The sequence below is a fragment of the Vicugna pacos genome, chromosome 2 (genome assembly GCF_048564905.1).
Source record: "Vicugna pacos chromosome 2, VicPac4, whole genome shotgun sequence".
Lineage (NCBI taxonomy): Eukaryota > Metazoa > Chordata > Mammalia > Artiodactyla > Camelidae > Vicugna > Vicugna pacos.
Genome location: NC_132988.1, coordinates 18285477 through 18309637, shown reverse-complemented (window position 1 = coordinate 18309637; position 24161 = coordinate 18285477). Strand labels below are relative to the sequence as shown.

The following is a 24161-nucleotide window of genomic DNA, read 5'->3' as shown; positions in this document are numbered from 1 at the left end:
GGGATGGCCATTACCCTCCACCTTTGGAGGCGATCTGGACCTTAAGGGAAGCAAAAGCTACCCGCAGAGACCGTAAACCGCCGTCTCCCGCGTCACTTCCCCGACGGCTGCCGGACGCGCCGCCCCGTCCCCACCTGCCGCAGGCCCTCCGGCCTCCAGGCTCACGTGCCCTGCGCCACACGCCGGAATCCCGCGGCCACGTCCGCCGGGACCCAGGCCACGCCCCGCGCCGCCACCCGGCCCCCGGCCCCCGGCCCCTCCCGGGCTCCACGCACCGGCGATGGTCGCTGCGCCTGCGCGCCGGCCGACGCGGGGCGGGGTGAACTGGACAGGCGGAAGGGGCGGGGCGGAAGGGGCGGCACTTCCGTGGCCTCGGGAGAGTGAGTATGGGGTGGGGGCTGCGCGGGGCGCCCGGAGTCGCGGCCCGGCTCCCGGCTCAGGCCGCTTGGGGTCCGGCCTCAGCGTCGGGGGCGCCCCCTGGAGGACCTGGGGTAGGGGAAGGAAGAGGAGAATATTGAGTTAGGTGATGTTGAGAGTGCGGGAAATGTGTGGACAAGCAGGCGTCGGCAAAGTGGGTTCAAAGGGAAGGTCAGTGTGATTTGTCTTTAAAGGAAATTCTCTGTAAACCGCGTTTTAAAAATTTCATCATTTTGGACAGGTTTATGAGTTTACCGTTGTGCCACAGTAAGGCAGTTTTGTTAAGGTGGCTGGTCTCTTTATCGCTGCCAAACCTGCTGAATGATTAACCAGAGGATGGATCGGAAAAAGGAACGATAGTCCAGTGTTAGCTACTACCACCCGAGTGAAATTAAAACTCATCTTTTATGGAATAAAACCCACGCTATAAAACTAGGGTTCAAACTGAAAGTCCCAAACAGCATCTAGGTTTTGTAAGCTACTATGCCAGGTATGGGCTAGGTCTCTTCTAGCAGACATACTGGATTCAAATAAATTTGTATTTCTGATTAGAAAATGAAGGACAACCTAAACCAAAATGGCCTAAACAAAGTCTTTTTTAATTACCTGAAGAGATGTGCCCTAATACATATATTTTGGAAAACAAACACTAGCTTTTCCAGGTTGGTAGAGAACCGAAAGTTTCCTAAAAGCCTGTGTGGATTGCTCATCATTTTGGGGACCACAATGTTCAGAATATTCTTTTATATAGAAGGAGTTCATACTGTTTTCTGTTCAAGGTAATAAGAAAAAAGACTAAGACAGTTCAGATAAGGGCTGTTTTCTGTTCTATTCTATAAGGAGAGATAAAACAAAGTGAAGTTATGTAACCATAAGGTATGTAAGTTAGAGCTTGAGATATTTGAAGATGTGTAAAAAACCTGTATTTGGCACGGAAAGTGCCGGTGAGTGCTTGAGACATTTGCCCCTCAGCTGATTGTTGCCATGTGGGAATGCGGGTCCCTCATACATAGATCTGATTTTCTCCAACACAGGCTAAAAACCTGTATTTTTGTGATTTTGTAGATTTTTAATGTTACTGGCAGCCAATTCAGTTATGCACTCACCCTCTGTGGGCCAGGAACAGCCAGTTTGTGACCTCTTCAGATCACCTGAGTACTCAGAAATAAAGAGTTAAAAGAGGAAAAAGTTCCCGGAAACTGATAGGAAGGGATTTAAGAAAACAGTGGGATTTAAGCTGGCCTGAATAGGAGAGGTGCCACGGAGCTGAAAGGATGTATCAAGTGAGTGAAAATCTCAGTTGGGAAAGTAACAAGCAGGTGTGGAAGATAATGAGTAAACTTTCCTAGGAGAGGTCCGGAAAGGGCAAGTGCAGCTAAGTGGAAAAAAACTGGTTTGGGAAACCCTTCAGTAGCAGTCTGTCTCCTTGGGCAGTGGTTCATACATTTGTGCATACATCAGAATCACCTGGCAGGCTTTTGAAACAGTGACAGGCTTGGCCCCCACCTCCTGAGTTCCTGATTCGGGAGGTCTTGGGTGGGGTCTGAGAATTTCTCATCAGTTCCCAGTTGATGCGGGTGCTGTGGGTCTGGGGACAACACTTTGAGAACCACTGTCCTAGGGTGTGGGAAACTATTGATGGAATTTGGTGTGGATTAGTGAGGAGATCACATTCATGGCTCAGTGTGAGTTTTGCTGTGACGTCCAAAATGGAGGACTGGGGAGGGGAGAGAGAGAGAAAAGAAGGTTCCTTGCAGTTGGTTAGCCCCTGCTTGATGCCAGCCCCTCTCACGCACACTGTTTTCATTTCATACTTCCTATGACCTGAGATGTAGGTCTTAAGTATTCTCATGTGGCGAGTAGTAGAGATTGCCCAGGTCTTATAGCTAGTCTCAAAGCTCCTTAAGACTGGTTCAGATTTGAACTAGGGTTCTAGCAGTGGTTCTAAACATTTAATGGTGATGGAATTTAGAAAAAGTCTTCCCAAGAAGACTGAAACCTAAAAGTAGAAGTGGGGAAGTCTTGAGTCTTAACTGGGGAAGTGATAAAAGGTAAAGTGGACAGGGAACTTTAGAACTTCAGTATGTGTTCTGTATTACACTTACATAACAATGATCTATTTCAAAGTGCCTTGTTTAAAAAGTCATTCTGTTCCCCCAGAATTTCCTGAAATTATTTGAAAAGGAGAAAGTAAAGCCTTCTGTAAGGGTAGTGGGAGATGGTAAACAGATCTATGGCATCTGTCAGCCTATCGTCACATCAAAAGTGATTGGCAATGAGAAACAGGAACACACGGTATAACACTGCTTTGCGTGCATGAACTGTGCTGTACCACAGCCACTGACCTAACGTATTGATTTTGGAAATCCTGAATGCTTTTTCTTGCCAGGGCAGTTACTGAAATTGAGAATATTCATTGGATCAATTTCAAGACAAATATCCCAAGTCAGATTGGCTGCTGCTGAGCAAATTTTTAATGAAGGAAAACATCCATATATTGAAATCAGACTTCAAAGAAGGAAGTTCTAAAAATATATTTACACTGTAAACTCTAGAAAAATTTTAAGTTTTCAAACATTGATTAACCAAGTAATCAGCGTAATGGAGTTATTGACCCATACAGAATTGCAGCAGATATTCATTCATTTATTCTGTGAGCAATAAACTACGCTGTGGATAGAGCGATAAGTCAGTGTAGGCAAGACTGACATCTTAAAAAATGGTCACAAAACAACGTGATCAGCACTGTAATAGAGGGATGTGACCAGTACACGATGAATGGAGATAGAAATGACGACTAAAGGGGTGTGGAAAGGAGGCCAGGGAACTGTTGATGGAGGAGGAGACTCTTGAGTTGATTCTCGAAGGCTGAGGAGGAATATGTGAGATGATTAAGGAATTCCAATCAGAAGAAACATCAGGGACCACGGCCAGGATGTATAAAGAGTACAGGCTTTTCCAGGACCTGCGTGCAGATCAGAATGGTTACAGCAATATGGTGAAAGTGGAGGAGGGAGATCAATTAAGTTGGAGCAGCTCATAAGAGCACTCATGAAGAATATGAAGTATTTATGCAATGACTGCCTTGGCTGGATTGTAACGTTCATGATGTTAGGAGCCAGGTTGGACCCATATGCCGATGTATTCCAAGGCCTAGCAGAAGGCCTAGCATGAAATAGATTCTCAATAAATAGTTGTTACATGAATGAATGGCTGAATCACAGAAAAAAAAAGTTTTTAACAGATAAGGCAGAGGGAACTTTTTAAGTATTTTAATCAGTGGCGTAATATAGTCAGATTTTATGAGGATAAGTGGTAGTATGGAAGATGAATGAATAATGGCTGTAGTAGACCGGGGTATTTCAGACTTAAGATTGTGCCCATTGGTAGATTGCAATCTGCATTTTAAGAAAAAGTAGAAAAGAGTATTAGAGTATATAACATGCAGTAGGGGTAAATAATGTTTTGTGAAACTTTTGTTTCAGTTATGTACCTCTGTGTTGACTGATGTAAGTGTATTTCTTCCTATGGACTTCTATCAAAGTTTGAAAGCTGTTAGAGTGGAGAAATGTGGGCCTGATGGTGGAGAGAATGGAATGAATATAGAAGATATTTTGGAGGAAAACAAGTGTGGAAAACAAGCATCTTAAAATGCTGCTGTCCACAGGAACCTAGCAGGGGAGGGGGTGCACTTAGCAACCTGTATCAGTGTATTTGTCCTCTTACTGTTTTTCATTATTTATAAATAAGTTGACATTCTGGTTTATTAGAAATGCTGATGCTTTGAGGCATCTTACTGTGTGTTGTAAATACTGCAAAATTTGTCTTATTTTGGTAGTGCTTAGTTTAAAATTGTAGGATGGAACCAATTCACTGAAACAGCTTGAGTTAATTCTTGGCTAAGTTCGTTGCTTTCTTTCCATAAGAAAGCAGGAAGAGGTGCTTAGTTACACGAGCAGGTGGGAAGGCCTTCTCCTCACCTGCAGGATTTTGCCACCCTGTTGGACTTTGTTCTGCCTGTGACATGTAAATAAGGGCAGAAAGATGCTCATACAAGGCTGAGTTATATTGGCTTTGTAAAATTTTATGGACTCCTTTAAAATCTGGTTGATTGATTAAATTAATGGGTTTAAGTCTATTATGCGCTCAGTTATCAGGTGTGAATTATTCTGTGGAGCAAAAAAACATTTAAAAATTTTAGAAATTTGGTCTGTTCTGTCACTTAATACGTTATCAGGAGCTCCTACTCATAAAATTTGCACAGAAAATGTAAACTAATTTTTCATTCTGGCCTAAGTAAAAAAAAAAAAAGAGAGAGAGAAACAAAACACAGATAAACAGCCTGCCATAATCACTCCATACTCAAATGTGAAGGGTCATTTGGTGTCCCTTTAATGTGACATGACACCACTCCTCTTTATATGACAGTCTAGAGTCCTCACCATACAAATCGGGATTTATGAAATCTATAGTTTTTCCAAAGTTCTGCCACAATCAACCTAACCTTAGGAGCCTCACCTATAAAATAGAATCTCATCTACTGTCTTGGGGCTTAGCTGAGGAAACACACACACGAATGGCTCACACATAGTAAACATCCAGTGAAACGTAGCAGCCACTGCTCTGCCATTCATTGGTCCAGAGGGTTTGGGGACACCAAGAAAATCAGCCCTCTGGGAGAGATTGAGGGTATAATATCCTAGAATTATATACATCTGGGTAGCTTTTTGGATTTGGCAAAAGAATGTTGTAAAATGGTATCCTTTTCCTGGCTCTTTCTTTTCATTTAAAGACCTTTTAAGAATTCTGCTGGCATCAAAGGGCAGGGAGCTTTGCAGACCCAAATTGTGATAAACCCTGCAGTGTAAATCAAAAGCTTGTCAGATAGTTGGCATGGATCTTCTGAGAAAGACTGTAATTAAATTGTTGCACAAAATCACTATTCTGAATGTTAGCACAAAATCTATATACTATTTATTAGACTGTTTTAATTATCTCATTTATTTAGGGAATGCTGTTTGCTTGCCTTATTAAAGTGGACATTATTTTCATCTGCTAATGCTCTTGTTACTGGGCTTTGATTCCTGACAAACCTATCTTTAGGTTTTTCTGTTTTGGAAGATTAGTTAGATGTCAAAAGTGGCCTTGATTCAAAACAGGGAACTTAGAAGACAGGATGTTTTTAGTAAAGATCCTCAAGTCACACAGGTTGAGACTGTTACTCAAACTTTTTTTTTTAGTATATTAGATCAACATAAAGTACATGGAATATCTACTCATGAACCTTAAAAAATGATTATTAAGAGGTTGCCATGTGCCAAGCTCTGTGCTAGATGGATACTGAGGAAGTACCGAATAAGGAGTTGTCCTTTCTCTGGGAGGATCGTCAGCCGCGGTGAGGGAGGAGAATTGAGGGGAAGGAGAGGTCTATAAATAGAGAAATTAGAGAATAAGAAGGCAAGCACTCTGCCTGAGATGTGAACAAAAGGCTGAGGAGCACTGAAGTTAGAAACAGTTGACTGCCTGGGAAAAGCGGGGGAAGATGTGTCTTAGAAGAGGTGATATTTGAACTGAGCAGATGTTTGTCAGGCAAAAAGTGGAAGATATGCATTCCAGACACCTAGTTTTTATTATAGCATATAGACGGCTTTTTAAAAATCTGCCATGCTCAAAAATGTTTATTAGCCCATGTGCACCGCATTATTTCAGAGCATTGTTGAACTTCAGATCTTAATATGGTGATTCTGATAGAAGTCTCTGTGAATAGAAGCCTAGCTGAAACATGATTATCACTTTTTTCACCTTGCAAATAATTTTACTAGGCTCTTTGAGTATATATGTTAATTTTATGCCTAGTTTAGAAATTGACACATAAATACAATTAGATGTAATGCTGATGGTTTGATAACTGGTTAAATTAAATATTTGCTTCTCATATTATGAGGAAATATAAATGCAGAAGGAAGCAAGTTACTGGTTATAGCAAAGATAAAAATTAAATCATGAATAGGTATTAGACATCTCTCATTAAAATTATAAAAATTCTAAATTTCATCTTTAAAAAGTGTTTTTTTTAACTATAGCAACTGTATTGGTTTTGCTGCTATAGCAAATTACCACAACTCAGTGGCTTAAATCCACACACAGTTATTCTTATAGTTCTGGAGATCTGAAGTCTGACATGGGTCTCTCTGGGCTAAAATCAAACCATCAGTGGCACTTCCTTCAATCCTGGCAGCTCTCGGGGACAATCCATTTTGTTGTCTTTTCCAGCTTTTACAGACTGCCTGCACTCTGTGGCTCATGGCCCTTTTACTCTGTCTTCAAAGCCAGCAAGGGTGGATTGAGTCCTCCTCGCCTGGCATCACTCTGCTCTTCTCTGCCACCTCCCTCTCCCATTATAAAGGACCTTGCTGATGACATTGGGTCCACCTGCATAATCCAGGATACTCCTTTTACCTTAAGGTCAGCTGATTAGCAACCTTAATTCCATCTGCAACTTTAATTCCCCTCTGCCATGTAACAAAACATATTCACAGGTTCCAAGGGTTAGGATGTGGGCATCTTCGTGGGGCCATAAATCTGCCTACCACAGTAACATATGATGCTTTTTAAAAATCAGAAAAAGAATGATCAGCCAAAGCACAATGTATAAGCACCATAATATCACTCATCCATAGACAAAGTTAACAGTTTCACATACGTATTCCTTCCGGGTGTGTGTGTAAAATTTTATGAAAAATGGAGTCAGCCCTCTTTATCTCCAGGTGCTCTTTTGGTAATCTCATTTGGTCTCTTGGATTTAAATGACACCTGAACACCGGTGATTCTCAAATATACACCTCAGCTCTGACCTCTTCCTGAGACTGATAAATGCAACTGCCTACTCCAGATCCCACTTGAATATTTAGTAGGCCTCTTAAGCTTAATGTGTCTGAACCTAACCTCAGACCTCACCTCCCACAGTCTTCCCCCGCTCATTAAAGGGCAGCTCCATCTCGACCGTGGCTCAGGATACAAATCACACCTCTTATTAGCAGGTCCTCCAGAATTTATCCAGAATCTGATCTAATACTACCCCCCTCCCCGATCCGAGTCATTATCATCTCTCATCTGCATTATTGCAGTAATCTCTTATCTGCTCTTCCCATTTCTGTTCTTGTATCCCACAAGATCCTTTTAAAACAGAAGTCCATCAGGTTCTCCTCTGTCCCATGGCTGCCCATCTCACTCACAGTCAGTCCTTCCAGTCCTCTCTAAAGCCCTCCATCTGTTCCCCTCTCTGGCCTTCTCTCTCACACTTTCCTTCTTGCTCCTTCATGTCCAGCCACACTGGTGTCCTTATTTACATGTCTGGTGTCTGTCTTCCTTTACTAGGATGTTAGCTCCATGGGGGCAAGAACTTTTGTTCAATTTGATCATCATTGCATCCCCAGTGCTAGACTATCATGTGGCACAGAGTAAATGCTCAAATATTTGTTGAATGAATGTTTTATAACCTTGTTTCTCTCTCCTTTCTCAATATATTACTTCGCTCTTTTTTTGAACATAGCTTTGTTGGATAACAAGAGGTAGTCATGGTAAGACTTAATTAAAGGGCATATTTTAAGTAATTCTCATTTTTTCTTATGCTACATGTGATAACATCTCCCCTGAGGGAGAAAAGGACTAGGTTAGTTGTAAGAATGTTCTGTGTCCTGGTCAACATTTCCTCTTTCTCAGTTCTTTGGCTCTTAATGCTGCCACCATCACTGCTTCTTACTGCTCTGGGAGGACCAGTTACTAATATCTGTTTCTCTTTTGGCCAGAGGAATGACTGTTCCTTTATTCTGAAACAACTTATTAAGAAAAAAATGCCACCAAGAGGTAATAGATCTGAGTCCTGGCCTGGCCCCTGGCTCTGACTGTAGTCACCTAACTCACTCTTGGTTTCCCCTCATTAAATGAGAATAATAACTGTCCAGTTGTCCTCATGGAATTTTCTGGGGGGGGGGGGTAAAATGACATAAAGTATTTGAAAATGGTTCATAAAGTCCTGAGTCAATAAAATAAGTGCAGATTAGCATTTTGGGGGAATAATTGCAACATGCCAGGCTCCATGCCAAGGTTTGAGCATCCTTAGCATGGACAAGAGGGTCTTGAACTTAAGTTCTCTTTCCCGTTTCTTAATGCCTTGCCTTGGTCCAGGTCCTCGCTGCTTCCTTTGGGTCTTTGCTGGGGTTTTGTCAGCTGGGGTGGGTGTCACCAGGGTCTGATCACTCTTGGCTTCTTGGCACTGCTCCTCATGTTATCTCCCCAGGAGTGAAGTTGATCAGGTCACTTGCCTCTGTGAAGATCTCTGTCGTTTCTCCACTGCCAGCAAGACAGCATCTATTCCCTTGGCCTCAGTGTACATCCTGACCCGGCCTTATTTCCTGTCACTAGTTCCATGGATACACACCAGGTTTCTGCCTCCCTGAATTTCTCAGTCTTCTCTGATTGGCAGGGAGAGACCAAGTCTCAACTCAGCCTCTATACAAGTGTGTCCTCAGCCTAGAAAACCCGCCTCGTCTTTCTTCAGCTTTGTTCAGCCTTTCAGACCCAGCCCTGACATCGACTCCCCCATAACTTGAACCTTCTACTCCCCCAGGGGACTTAGTTTTTGTAATCTTGTCTTCCCCACGGCACATGGTTCTTTCTTTGGACATGGTGTTTATTATTCTGTGAGCTGTTGACGTGCTGGATTATGTTATTTAGGGTAAGATAATGAGGCAGTCCACCTAAGATGGTGTAGTGGATTGAATGATGACCTCCAAAAAGATATGTTCATGTCGTAATCCCTGGAATTTGCGAATGTGACTATTTGGAAAAAGGGTCTCTGCAGATGTAATTAAGGATCTTGAGATGAGATCATCTTGGATTATCTGAATGAGCCCAATTCAGTGACAAATGTCCACACCCAGGAGAGGCACAAAGAGAAGAGTAGGCCAGGGCCAGGAGGCAGAGGTGGGAGTTATGCAGCCCTGAGCCGAGGAGCCCCTGTGCCCCCAGAAGCTGGGAGGGGCAGTGAAGAATCCTCTCCCAGAGTCTTCAGAGGGAGCGCTGCCCTGCTTACAGTTTGATTTCTGACCCCCAGCTTTCAGAACCCTGAGAGGATATGTTTCTGTTTTAATCCACCAAGTGTGTGGTGGTTTTAATTGACCAAGTTTGTTGTGATTTGTTACAGCAGCCATAGAAAACTAACATGGGGGGTGGGGTAGAGCTCAGTGGTAGAGCGCATGCTTAGCATGCATGAGGTCCTGGGTTCAATCCCCAGTGCCTCCATTAAATAAAAGAAATAAATAAACCTAATTACCTCCCTCCCCAACAAAAAAAATTTAAAAAAGGAAACTAATGCAGATGTTCACAGTATAGTGACTGGAACTTAGTATCATTGTCATCACCATCAGAAAGCATTGTCATCACTATTATTCTTGTGGCCTAGCCTGGGACCTGGGAAGTAGAACATGCTCAGGAAATAGCATTCTCCATGAGCTTCCAGCCTGGTGGCCAGTGGTGACGGTGTGGATGAGAAGTGTGTTCGAAGATGGTATCGAACGAGAGCTTCCAGAATAGAGCGCCTCTTTTGTTTGCTTGTTTGTTTTAAATGTCTTTTTGTGTGTTTGTATGAAGGGTAGTAATGGATGTTTTTAAACTGTTTTTTAGAAACATTTTTACACATTTGAAAATAAATTGTCCTTTTAGAATAAGACAAATTTTATAGAGACAGAGGTCATAACGTCCCCCACTGCCCCCCCCAAAATAGAAAAATGATGAGCAGTTATAGTTCTAACAAAAAAAAAACCTTAGAGCATTTCTTCTTTTTCCTAATAGAATTACTTAGCTAAAGTTAATTTCGTGCTGGCCTTGGAATACAATTTAAGAGGTATTTTGGAGCACTAAGGTAATTTATTTCATTGTGCTACAAGGTACTTGAAAACCAGAATTTTCAAATAATCATAAACATAGACTTGGTAGGTTATATGTATTATTTGTCTGTAAATTTTAGTTTTCCATTGCAAGCAAGGTCTGTGATCCAATTTTTCACTGAAGTTTTATAAACTGACATCGTAGGAAGAAAAGCTTGTATTTACCGAGCTCCTACTCTGTACTCTGGGTACTGTTCCAGACTTTTGATATGAATTAACACATTTTTTTCTCACAGCTGTCCTAGTCTCTTACCTGTTCTCTTAACTCAGAGGAGGCCAAGGCACAGGATGGTTAAGTAACTCGCCCAAGGTCATTATAGCTGAAGTGGCAGAAACTCAGAGTGGCCATGCCTTGTGACCTCAGCACCCCCCTGACTCCCAGAGGACCCCGTCAGCTTTCATTGTCTAATACAGTTTGAAGTGGAGAAGATCAGTGAATGTAAGGAAAGGACCTGCATCCCATTCCACAGTGGTTCAAACTGGACTGTCCTTGCCCTCGGAGATTCTGATTCCTGGGCCTGGGAATATGCCCTTTTAGTAAGCAGCCGGGTGGTATCTGACTTTGAGATACACTGAGCTGGACCAGACAGTCCTCACAGTTCATTTTGCGTGAGGGCTTGGGGTGGTGGTGGTGATGGTGGTTTGTGTGCTTATGTTAGGCCGCGCTTCACGTACGTCTGTGTTCCAGATGAGTCTGTTGAACACACAGGTGGATCTAAACTTACGCCTCAACGCCTGCATTACTAATCACCTTTCTTTTGTGGAGAATGAATAAAAGGCCAGCATCAGAGGGATTTTTTTTTTTAATCTTTTGAATAAGCTTCAGAATAGGGTATATTTGATCTGAGGAAATTGTTACGGTGAAGGTAAGGTCCGTAGACAGAAGAGAATAAGCATGACGTGAAATTTCTACCCTGATGGTTTGGGATTTTACTTTGTTTGTTTTGTTATATTGGTTTTGATTTTGGTTTTTGTGTTGGTTTTGGTTAGAAGATTTTACTGTGCACTTAACTTTAGCTGCACTTCACAGCAGAGCGAAAATTTCACGATTTGGGTTAATCTGAATGTTAACTATGGACAAGGAGGGAGTCTTCTCTGTCAGGTTTGGTAAGAAACTCTCACACATTGGGACTACCAAAAACCCTGATTACATGTGGTTTAGAATCTCGGGAAAACACTAAGCTTTCAGTTTTATTACTTCAGAAACTTAGTTGTATGTTGAACTGGCAAAAATGTGTTTTCCTTTCTTTTAGGGAGTCACAAATCACATTGAACTCCCCAAAATCCAGCATTTTCTCCAGTTACAGACAAAATGAACATTCCCATGCTGCTCCAGCATCCTCCCCAGCACTTCCTAAAAGGCCTCTTAAGAGCACCTTTCCGACGTCACCACTCCATCTTTCACTCGAGTACTCATCTCGGATCAGGAATCCCGTGTGCCGGGCCACTCAATTCTCTTGGACGCCATTGTACAACGTGGATGATGCTGTCGGATGGCTTAAAGAGGAAATTGTGTCTACAGACAACCTTAAAGGAACATCCAGATGGATTTTCTGATAAAGAACAAAGATTTGTGGATAAACTCTATACTGGTTTAATCCAAGGGCAAAGGGCCTGCTTAGCCGAGGCCATAACTCTTATAGAATCAACTCACACCAGGAAAAAAGAGTTAGCCCAGGTGCTTCTTCAGAAAGTACTAGTCCACCTCAGAGAGCAAGAAAGGTTAAATAAAGGGAAGCCACTGGCATTTCGAGTGGGTCAGTTCGTTTTTTTTTTTTTTAGGTCTGCCTAGTGAATATTTTTCTAGGTTCTCTCTCTTTTTTTAAAATAAGTCTAAATAGTTTATGATCTAACAGAGATTTGTTTTTCCTTCAGAATTTTGAAATGAATTCTAAATGCCGTTTCTTTGCAAAAATTAGTCTTGTTACATTAAAAAAAAAACAACACGCCATGACCATTTGAACCAAGGCTCTGTATTTTAAGAGAATAATGTAAGATTTCTGTTTTGGCAGGAATCTTGCTGTGGCTCCCAGAATAAGAACGTGACAGGAGAGCCATTTACCAGTTTACTCCTTTCTCTCGGTAGAACTTCTGCTTAATAGTTTAACGTGAATTCCCTGTTATGGTTACATCAACCATAATTACCCTTATCAGATTTCAGAATTCTACTTCTTAGGTGTTTCATTAGTCTTTCTATAGGCAAGTCTCTCTTCTTTCAGATACTTTTTTATTAGCGTTTCTGGAAATGGCTTGACTCTAAGCATAACCATCTTAATACCAAAATGTATTTTAAAGGAAAGACCATATTCACTTGTGATCTAAAAATATCAGATGTTCACTTGACTTCTTGAACAATTGACCTGTTTCTGTAATTGCAAAGAAGCTTGCTATATTTTTGAAATTGTTCATTAGAGAACAGTCTAGATATGTTTGACCAGAAGGAATTTAGCAAGTCAGTTTTGGGTGGAATGAGTGCTTTTCACGATGGCAAACTGGGTAAATCCAACCAACCCAGCCACTAAAAACAACTTGAAGTGGTGGATGAAGTGCAGAAATTGTGTGAGGAATGAGCAAATACACTTAAGAGATGGACTGGCATTGCACTAGACTTTTATTATCTCAGTTTATTTGCAACATGGGGTCTAAAAGCTCCTCGTCTTTAGGGTAACAGGGCCTAAATGCTTTAAAGATAATTTTGAAAATTAAAACCAGCTGATATTTGTACTCGTCCACATTTTTCACACCCCTTGTTCTCCTGCCCTCACTCAGGGGACTCTCCTTTTGAGAGTACTGCACTGGGTGTTAATAATCTTTATGTATTGTGAACAGACGAAATAACATACTCCCAAAGAGAAATTCCAGTTACGACAAAGTGTTCACTTACTAGGCTTCATTCAGAGAATCTTTGAAAAGAAAATGTCCAGAAATACATGGAGTTAACCAGCAACTCACACTTAACTAGCAACTCATAAATTTGCAGGGCTCTTCTGGTTCCGCCATCTTGACCTTACGAAGCAAGATACGCCTATGTCTTTGTTGCATTTATTTTCCCACCAAGATAAATAAAAGCCCCAAATGTTTATTCAGCACCCACATAGATGTTTAAGACAGAGACCTCCCCTGGAAATTTGGGAAGGAGCCAGGCCTACATGCGCCATACATACTTTTGACTATAATTACAATTAAGTGCTTATGTTTTATAGGCTTTATTGAACATACATATCTCTTCCTGGATGCGTGTGCTATTCTAAACATATTGCAAAATTAACTCATCTACTCCTTACAGCAACCTGAAGAAATAGGCACTATTATATTCATTTTATTGCAGAGTATACTCAGGTACAGAATGGTTAAGTAACTTGCCCAAGATTACACAGCTCATAAGAGGCAGGGCTAGAAACAGACCTGGCCAACCGGCTCTAGAGTTTGTGCTCTTACCTGCCACGCTCTACTAACTTGCCAAGGAGGGGAATTTTCTGCCTTTCTTAACATGAATTTTTTTCCTTTTTAAGATTCAGTTTATATTATTTTCTTGGCGTCATGGGTGAGATTTTTAAAATTATCTTTCATAAATAGAAAATTATTTTATCAGTCACTAGGGAGTTTCAGGAATACTGAGTTGTTTTCTCCCTGGGAAGACAAGGCATACAGGATTGGGGTGGGTGGAATAATTGCTGGTTGTGACGGGAGCTGGGCAGATGTAGAAATTCAGCACAATTCACAATGTAGGCAGTGCAGTCTGTCCCAGAAGACCCGCGTTTTAGTGAAAAGGCAAATTGCGTTTTGTAATTTTTAAACCTGAATTTAGTGAACATATGGAAATCAGAATTTGTTTCCTCCCTGTGTCCTTATTACTCAGGGACTAGATAAATAGGTAGATTTTCATTTACCACTTTAGGAAGTATTAAACTACAGTTGTGATGGTTTTAATAAATTAGGGGGAATAGAAGTTAGTCTGATATTTTAATAGAACTCATCATGGTGCTCATTTCATTTATTTCATTAAATTACAAGGTCTCTTTCCTCCATAGGATTATCTGGGCCTCCTGGTGCTGGAAAATCAACCTTTATAGAATATTTTGGAAAAATGCTCACTGAGAGAGGGCACAAATTATCTGTGCTAGCTGTGGACCCTTCTTCTTGTACTAGCGGTGGTGAGTAGTGCTGATTCATTTTAAATTGCAGGGCAGTGGCTCGTGGGGCTGGCTCTCTGTTACAGTTTAGTGGGAATTTGCACAGACAGGTGACTTCTGACCTCAAGCTAAGTGAAGGAAGTGAGTTCTCAGGGGAGTGACATGGAGGCTGAGGGCGGTGGTTTGGGCACCGGGCTGTCCAGAGTAGGTTAGCATACTGGTCGCTCAGGAGTAGGAGTAGTCACTTAGAGAACTAGGAGACCAGGTTTCAGAAGCTGAAGATAATCAAAAACAAATGTCAGCCTTTTGTCTGTCCCACCTCAGGCTCCGCCCCTTTTCCCACCTGTTGTTTTTCCTGGCTGCATCATCTCCTGTGCAGTTCAGAAAACGGGTTCTTATTCATTGATTTCCTCATATTGTTGTAATATCTCTTCTCTTAAGCTTAAAAAAAATCTTTGTGCCCTATGTAACTTGGCACCTGTTTATGTTATATGTTCAGCTGAACAGAAGGCTCTTAGAGGGACCGAGTGATATCCTGCCCTTCCTGGCAGCACTTAGCACAGTACATTGTACACTGTGCTGAGCAGTTACTGATTTGAGGTCATGCAGTCACTCAAAGTTTAATGTGCAGCTCATCCTAGATAAAATGAATAAACTTAGTTCCCCAAAGGGTCACTTAGGGGACACATAAAGCTTACTTGATAAATACTCAGGAAAAGTTTTTCTTTCCTTGCCCTTCTTTCTGATTTAAGCATTTCACATCACAGTTATTCACTTTACAAGTATTCCAGTGCCTACTGTAGGCAAGGCCTTGTGCGAGGAAGGTACTGTGTCGTTTGTGGTGAGTTAAGACAGTCCTCCTGGCCTTAGGGAGCTTTATATCTTTTAAGGTGAACAGACAAGTGAACACAGGCCACTACCATGTATTGTGTGTTATGAAGAGGGAAATACAGGGTGCTTTGTGAAAGGGTTTGCATTAAATCCTGTGGGTTTAAAGCTCAAAAATAAAGATGATGTATTTTAGGGCCCTTGGGTCAGTAGAGAGGTAGGCAACAATTGCTGTTATCACCCATTGAAAAACCTAGCTGAGAACATTCACAGTGTTTGGTTCACTATAATGAAAAAGTTATCTGTAAAATAAAATTTATATTCACAAGGTTCAAGATTAAATCCATGTCAGTGTATTGTCTTATTAATAATCTAAGAACTTTGTTAAAGGTAAGTACTTGAGCAAAGAATTTTTTTAATAGCGGCCCTCATTTTTAAATAGATAAGAAGGCTTTTTCCACTACCTTCATAATACTGTAGAATACTTATAATAGCAAAAGAAAACAATGCTTTTGATGACAGTAGCAGAAATGGTGATGTAAGATAATCTGATGAAAGTTACATAGCTATAGCACTGTTTACAGTAGCCAAGACATGGAAGCAACCTAAATGTCCATCAACAAATGACTGGATGAAGTAGTATATATACACAATGGAATACTATTCAGCCGTAAAAAAGAATGAAATAATAATGTCATTTGCAGCAACATAGATGGACTTAGAGACATCATACTAAGTGAAGTAACTCAGACAGAGAAAGAAAAATATCATATGAGATCACTTATATGTGGAATCTAAAAAAAATGACACAAATGAACTTACTACAAAACAGAAAGAGACTCACAGACGTAGAAAACAAATGTATGGTTATCAAAGGGGAAAGACATAGGGAGGGATAAATTAGGAGTTTGGGGTTTGCAGATACATACCACTATATATAAAATAGATAAACATCAGGGTCTTACTGTATAGCACAGGGAACTATATTCAATACCTTGTAATAACCTATAATGAAAAAGAATATGGAACAGAATATGTATATGTATAACTGAATCACTATGCTGTACACCAGAAACTAACACAACATTGTAAATCAACTAGACTTCGATTAAAGAAAAAGTAAAGTTACATAGCTGTGTGATTCCTAACCTTTCTCAAACCAAAAATGAGGGTCCCTTTCTCAGGTTAAAAAAAAAAAATACATAGACTTTGAAAGGAAAAAAAATACACAAAGATGAACAGGACACCCTAAGTATACATTTCTACTTTATCATTGCAACAGTATATACATTTGAAAAATAGCATTACATTAAAGTTTGAGAAGCCTGCAGCCAGTCCTTGTCATGCTTTAGGTTCACAGATCTCCTGCTGTGGGAGCTTGGAGACCTCCCTAAGGGTCTGCAGTCAACAGTTTTGGATTCATTGGTAAAGATAATTATATGGGAGAGTAATTTCATAATGTTTAGTTTGGTGTGTTAGGATCTATGGGATAATAATTTAATGGGTAGCTTTGGCAGATTATTGACTTACACAGAGATGGTTTTACCCAGAAAATTACTTTAGAACAAAGTTCTGTGTTCAGTAAATAAGGTAGTGGAGATACGTGGTACGTGTGAGTCCTGGAATTAGAACCTCTGAGAACTCTAACCTGGAATCGTAAGAGAAAAGATCATATCTTTAAGGAGTGTCTCAGTGTTTAGCATGAACTTTGGAAAAATTAGCTCTTAAGCAGAGTGAAAATGAAAATTCAGGTCGGCCCAGCAATATACCTTCAAGTGTTAGCGTAGGGCTGAAGGAAAGAAGGTAGAGGTAATTTCACTAGTTCCAGGGCTTCTCAGTCGTCTCGAATTTGCAGGGACTGATGTTTGGCAAAATGCTGCAGGAAACCCTGAAACATCACCAGTCCTATTCCATAGGTGTTACATGAATTGCCTACTGTGTGCAAGCACTCGGTGTACAAAATATGTAAGACATGGCCCTACAGATGTGGAACTCAGGTTAAAGCAGAGTCTCTGAGCCTTGGCACTAATGGCGGTCTTTGCTGTGGGCAGCTGTTCTGCACCCTGAAGGATGCTTAGCAGTGTCCTTGGCCTCTGCCTACCAGGGTGACAAGTTCAAATATCTCTAGACATTGCTGAATTTCCTCTGGGGGGAAAAACCCACCCCCATGTGAGAACCATGAACACAACAATGTTAAGAGGACAGTAAAGAAGCCAGCCTGGCAGGAACGGAAGAGTGATTTGGGGATCAGTGGAAGCTGGACTTGGACAGGTGAGGTAGGCTGCATTCTCCGGGCCTCCAATGCGAGGCTGAACCTCTAGTCAGTGGGAGCCACTATCAGTTTTGAGGGGCTTGAAATGTTACAGAGATTAACTTGGTGTTATTATATACGCTGTGTTGGAGAAGAGCTCAATCATATGAAACTCATTTTGAGGTTCTGGGAGAAATGTCATAAAACACTTCCCCTAAGAGCTGGCTGATTGATAATTAGCTCTCGTAGATGTTCCGTGATTATGAAATGCAGCCATGTGTTTTAGGATCACTCTTGGGTGATAAAACCCGAATGACTGAGTTATCAAGAGATATGAATGCGTACATCAGGCCATCTCCTACGAGAGGGACTTTAGGAGGTGTGACAAGGACCACAAACGAGGCCATTCTGTTGTGCGAAGGCGGGGGCTATGACATCATTCTTATTGAAACTGTAGGTGAGTGTGATTTTCTACTTCATAGCAATGGGATACTGCTGTAATGAGTGCTATAGCAGGATGAGCGACAGCTAATTTCATTTGTTCATTCAGCCGGTATTTACTAAAGATGTAGTTAAATGCAAGAAATCTCAGACTCTGTAGGAGATTTGAGTGTGTAGGCTACCATCCTTACCCTTAAAAAAGGAAAGATAAGCCCTGTGTCTGGATAGCTTATACAAGGTGCTGTGTTTTAAGTGCAGGAGGAGAACGATGAGCGTTAGGATGACCTGCGGGAGCACCACTGTAACGTAACACCTGTTTTGTTTAAGCACAGTCATAAGTCTGCAGTGCTCGCTAAGAAAATTAATGTAGCTGGACACCTCTTGAATACAGGGCCGTGCTTTACTTCATCTTTATCTTCCTAGCACATTCCTAGTTACACACGGTGAAAATACTGAAAAGCAAGCCCCAGGAATTTGCATTCCCCTGGAGAGACGGTCTGTTATATTACTGTGTGATCTGTGTTTTGACACAAATTGGACTCAGATTTGGGGGATCAGGGAAGACATGAGGAAGGAGGTGACCGTTGAACTCAATTTTGAAGGAAGAATGGATTTAAGGACAGTGTGGGCTGGAGGGCATTTGCCAAGGCACAGAGAAGAGAGTGAACGAACGCGGCCTATTCAGAGAATTGCAGTCTGCTTGGGACACATAGAGCATGAGGGTGAAGGGCGGGAGTGAAGAGATGGGGCTGGGGACCAGGCGCTCCACCGTCTAAGGGTGGATGGAGGAAAATTGCCTGGGTCCTAGTAGGAGAAACAAGGGCGAGGAGGACCATGCCAGCTGGAGAAGGAGGTGGCCACCGTGGGCGCCTGTGACCACACAGCAGAGGGGTTTCTCCAGCACGTCTATGGGGGAGAGAACCCGGACAGCTGGACGGACCCTTGGTGGGGTTTGCAGGGAGGGTAGAAGGATGAGGAGGAGGGAAGCTGCATGTATTGCCAGGCATGGCCAAGGATTAGAATCCTGGCGCTGAAGCTGCCCACCCACCGAGGGGAGGCCGAGGAAGTGAGAAAGAGCGAGAGTGAGGAGGGAGACTGAGACATGGGAATACAGGCCGGAGGAGGGGGCGGTGACAGGTTTGTTCAATGGCTAAAATAGCGGCATTTAATACATGGCTCGGAGGTGGGGTGTTTAAAGTGGGGTCGGGTGGAGTGTGTGATCGTGAGCGTGAGTAAATGAACTGGAATGGAAGTGATGGCCAGGGTTGTTGAGAAAGCATATTTTAGAATACCCTTGTATACCCTTGCGATTAAAATTTCAGGTGTGGGTCAGTCAGAGTTTGCCGTTGCTGATATGGTGGACATGTTTGTTTTACTGCTGCCACCAGCAGGAGGCGATGAATTGCAGGTAATTATTTTGACCTTTCCCCCCAAAACACAAAGTATACATCTCTAAAATCACTAATTTCCAATGCTGTATTTTTGTCAATTAGGTTGGTATTAGCGCAGGGCGAGATACATCACTCACATGGGCTGAAAGACCTGAGTCAAAGGCACATTCTCTTTTTCCCCAACTTTCAGTATAGAATTTGTGACACTGAGCGAATTACACAGCTCTGGCTTTTCCACCGGTAACATGAGAGTGAATAAAATACAGGCATAGCTCCAGCCAGGAGTGACCACTGTTGCACGGACGCTTGTGGTACAGCTGGTTCCAGAGCTCCTCGTAAGATAGTCCGCTGTTTTGAACTGGGACCCCACTGTCGTAGTCTGTATGTTGTAAAGCAGGGCTCTTACTTTCCCCCTGCAGTGCAGCCTGGCATTAACTACCTGGAGTTTGCACAGCCTTCACAGGTCCGGGTACCACCCCACACAAGACTGCCTTCACCCCAGACACCCACAGCAAGCCCAGCGGGTCCCAGGCCACCAGTGCCTCTAACTGGCTACCAACGCGGGTGTTCCCACTGCCCCTCAGGTTCGATAATTCACTGGAATGACTCAGAACTCAGGCAAGCACTGTATTGCCAGTTGCAGTTTTATTGTGAAGGATACAAATCAGGACCAGCCAAATGAAGAGACACGTACAAAGAGGTCTGGAAGGGCGCCAGACTGAAGCTTCAGTGTCCAGAGTTCTTACTGGGGCCTTGTTCTGTAGGCATGATTGACTGAATCACTGTCCACATGACTGAACTCGGTCTCCAGCCCTTACTTCTCCCCAGGGGAGGTCAAGCTGATACCACGTGGCCTCACAGGCTCAACCCTTGAATCACAAGATGGGTTTTTCTGGCGTGGTAGCCCATATTCTGAGACCTTGGTGTCTAAACTCAGTTATGGCCCTGGGCACCCATGGTGAATGACAAGACACTCCTGTCACCTGGGAAACTCCAGGGATTTAGAGGTGGCCTCCCCGGACCCTCAGAGACCAAACAAATTCTTTATTGTACAACACCTCCCTTTCAATTGAATAATTCCAAAAGCATAGTGATAGCAGACTGTGGAGGCTACCATTTAGAAACATGAACTGTTCACATTTAATCATTGAAAGTTATGTTTAAAAATATCTGAAAAGGAATTTTAATCTTAGACGGCAAAATCTTCCAAATAAAGTTTAGGATTTTTCTAGAGTTTTCATGCAACATAATGTAAGTGAAGAGACTGAGGCATTTTTAGCCATCAGGTTACTTTTTCCCTCAAATGTAACCTGAAAAAAATGCTATGTGCATTTAAGGAAAACTTCAAAGACTTTGCTTCTGAAAGTGCAGATGTTAGTGACGGGTGTGTGTTCTTTTTAAGCACCTTAATTAATGATGGATGGTTTTTTATCCTGTAGTCTTAGCTCCTGAGAAGTAGAAGCCATCATGAGACAGTGTGAGCTGTCTCCTGGCACTCAGTCATGTGGTGTCTAGGTGATATGTTTACTCTAATTCTGAATGTTTTTCAACATGTTAGTCCCTAAATTTGGAAGAGAGATTACAGATGACTTCCAGAGTCCTCAGAGTCGGTGCTTTTGAGTAACTCCTATCAAGTGATTGTGATTCCTAGTACCCAAGGCTTGGGAAGGTGCAGAGAACAAGTTAGTTGGTAAAGTGTATGACATTCAAAACCTTAGCATTTACTGGTGTCCCATTTTTGCTGTAACTAAGTGTTCTGGACAAAATCACTTTCTTCTCTTTTTCTCTCGAGGGTATCAAAAGAGGTATAATTGAGATGGCAGACCTGGTAGCTGTAACCAAGTCTGATGGAGACTTGATTGTGCCAGCCCGAAGGATACAGGCAGAGTACGTGAGCGCCCTGAAACTACTCCGCAGGCGTTCCGGAGTCTGGAGGCCAAAGGTGAGCTTGCGGTCCCATCTGCGTTCTTCACGTTAGAAGTGGACAGTGCACGTTAGAAGACAGGATGTGAGTCCCAGGCTAGACGTATAATCACTCTTCACTTGTATATGAGGTTATAATTTAAAAAATTATGACAAAGCCAGAGTGTGCAGTTACAGTTTTAAGTATAATTCTTCAACCACTGGATGTCAAAAACGAGATGCGAGGTGATGGACTAGCTTGCTGAAGGCTTGACTGGAGCCATTTGGAAGTGATGGCAAATCCATTCTGGAAGGAACCATCCTTAAGATTATGGAGCAGCTAATGACTTGATTATCTATATCAGAATTTGAGCAAGAGAGGAAAGGCTTCTGGTGTGATGACTTCCCTTCCCATGGTGCTCGTTGGGTGCTATCTTCAGTAAGGAAAAAAGGAAAATTCCATAGTAAATGATGCAGTAGTACTGAGGCAGCACTTTATCCACAGGAGGACACTATGTGATTAAAGAATAAGCTGTAATCACTATAGTGAGAACAAGGACGACGTGTCTTACCGTCAGCTCCGGGCACGTTGTGTTGTCCACGCGGGCGCCAGCCCTCAGCTCGTAGCGCCTGCTGAATCAGGCAGCTTTGACAGAGGGCTGGGGCTTGGTTTCATTTGCTGGCACTGAGCCCTTGGGGAAACCTGCATAGCATTGCCCTTCTCGTCCTAGTGACCCTCTCACGGTTCCTCCGTGTTGCTTCCGAAGATCATTCGAGCAATCCTAAGCCAAAATAAATCTCTGAGACAAAAAATCTGACCTTGCCTCCGTGTCTTATTTCTGCTTTGCACTTAGTAATCCTCGTCAGTTACCTTAGTATATTTCTGGGATCGACTTTGACACAGTGATGTCTCATTTTGTCCATATACTGTAAGAATTAACTACCAGAGTCCCCATGAGAATGCTTTCTATCATTTTAAGTAAAAAAATTCTGGTTTTTCCCTTTTCTGTAGGTAATTCGCATTTCTGCCAGAAGCGGAGAGGGGATCACTGACATGTGGGATAAGATGAAAGAGTTCCAGGACGTAATGCTTGCCAGTGGGGAGCTGACTGCCAAACGACAGAGGCAGCAGAAAGTTTGGATGTGGAACCTCATTCAGGAAAATGTGTTAGAACATTTCAGGACCCATCCCACAGTCCGGGAGCAGATTCCTCTTCTGGAAGAAAGGGTTCTCAGTGGATCCCTGTCCCCAGGACTAGCAGCAGACTTGTTGTTGAAAGCCTTTAAAAGCAGAGACTAGGAAATGCACCCTACACAATGGTTTTATGTATCATTTCATAAAGTATCTTAATATTGAAAGTCACTTGTGTGCTTCTATTTCCAGTAATTCACTTGTTGTGCCCTCGGCCTCCTTGTTTGTGAACCGTGCCCAGAAAGTCAAAGAATGATAGCTATGGATGGGAAAGGTCAGGCAGTCAGCAGTATTCACAAGATACCTGTTGCGTGTTACTCATCTCCATGTCTTTCTATTCTTAACTCCCTGGCATAGTGGCCTGTAGGATACTTTCTTCTTGTCAGTCGAGCAGAGAAAGCTGAGGAGGACAGAAAAAGATCATGGACCTAAAATGCTTGCTTTGATCCTCTGTTCTCTGCGTTTCCAGAGAAAGTATAAGCAAGAGTGACCACGTTTTTTAAATCTTACTTGAGGCTGGAATAATACACACTGTGTCTGTGTCTAAGAGCCAAAAATCATGATTGACATGTAGTGTGCCAGACTGTTCTAGGAATCTGTGAAATGGCCATGTATGTGAGTAACAAGATGGTTGGAATGTGTAGAGATGTGAACATAGTTTTAAAGCCTACTTGTCTAGATTGGCAGACACCCCCAACGATGCGCAGGAGAGCCCAAAGGGAACCAGGAAATCAGCCACAAGTAACATGGTCCATTAATCCCCAGGGTTGGAGTAAGCCCCGAAAAGATCCAAGTGAGGTCAGAACAACTGAAGGATTATTCCGTTTGAACATTATCAAAGGTTTTTGCTTCTCTTCCTCCTTGGCTATTTGACTTCACGTTAGCATCTTAAAAATCTGCTTTATTCTTGGTGGTGAGGAATAAGTTTTGTCCTCTGGAGGAAGCGTGGTAAGGCGATGAAGAGCTTGGGTTCTGGAGTTGCGACTGGTGGGTTTGAACTTTCAGCCTTGATCAATCACTTACTGGCTGTATGAGTTCAGACAGATAACTTACCTTTGTAAGTTTTAGCTTCCTCCCGGGTAAAATGGAACTGACATACTAACTTTATAGGGTTGGTCAGGATAAATGAGAGAACGCAGGACAGTCATTTTGCTGTCGTGATGGTACATGGGAAATACTCAAAGTCTACCTGCTACTGTTATTACGTTAAAGTTCTGAGTACGTGAAGCTGTACAAACCTTATAAAAGGTTCAGTGTTCTCCCATGGTCTTATTACTGCCATCAGGCCCTTGTGATATTTTATGGTTGTCTTTAAAGCACCTGCTCTGATTAATTCTTTGACTCTGTCTTATACTATTTGATGGTAGTTATAACTACGTAGGTTTGAATAAAATGGTTTCTAACATAAAATTTCTCCATTGCAGAAAAGTCATTCTGGAAATTTCAAACATGTTGTATTCTGAGAATATTTTACAGTGTGTCAGCTTTCATTGTTACCTTCCTATCTAGAATCAAATTTCTTGGTTATTATTTTAGCAAATATTCCTTTATGTTTTTTTAAAGGACTGTGTTACTGGTATACCTACCTCACACTTGAGGATTAGGAACAACTTTGGAAGGTCATCCAGTCAATTCACCTGATTTCAAAAAGGTCCATCA

General features: G+C 42.2%; 1 protein-coding gene across 5 annotated transcripts; it reads left to right on the top strand.

Annotated features, from left to right (window-relative positions):
• The first annotated feature begins 316 nt into the window (after positions 1 to 316).
• MMAA (metabolism of cobalamin associated A) lies at positions 317 to 22673 on the top strand. Of its 5 annotated transcripts, none has more exons than XM_015244137.3 (7): positions 317 to 380; positions 11618 to 12121; positions 14396 to 14518; positions 17863 to 18033; positions 19340 to 19425; positions 21201 to 21350; positions 22323 to 22673. In XM_015244137.3, exons 2-7 carry the CDS (start codon positions 11677 to 11679, stop codon positions 22608 to 22610), a joined length of 1263 nt encoding a protein of 420 aa, XP_015099623.2. In that variant the 5' UTR covers positions 317 to 380; positions 11618 to 11676; the 3' UTR covers positions 22611 to 22673. The 5 variants fall into 5 exon arrangements, with proteins under 5 accessions (XP_015099623.2, XP_072832312.1, XP_006209987.2 ...); XM_006209925.4 differs by lacking the exon at positions 317 to 380 and adding an exon at positions 387 to 588; XM_072976211.1 differs by lacking the exon at positions 11618 to 12121 and having other exon boundaries at positions 360 to 380.
• Positions 22674 to 24161: the final 1488 nt, after the last annotated feature.

Excerpts from the sequence above, each read along its gene's own strand:
- MMAA (XM_015244137.3), top strand. The coding sequence starts at position 11,677 with ATGAACATTCCCATGCTGCTCCAGCATCCTCCCCAGCACTTCCTAAAA. Across the intron at positions 18,034-19,339 it reads CATTCTTATTGAAACTGTAG|GTGTGGGTCAGTCAGAGTTT; the intron begins GTGAGTGTGATT and ends TTAAAATTTCAG. Across the intron at positions 21,351-22,322 it reads CCGGAGTCTGGAGGCCAAAG|GTAATTCGCATTTCTGCCAG; the intron begins GTGAGCTTGCGG and ends CCTTTTCTGTAG.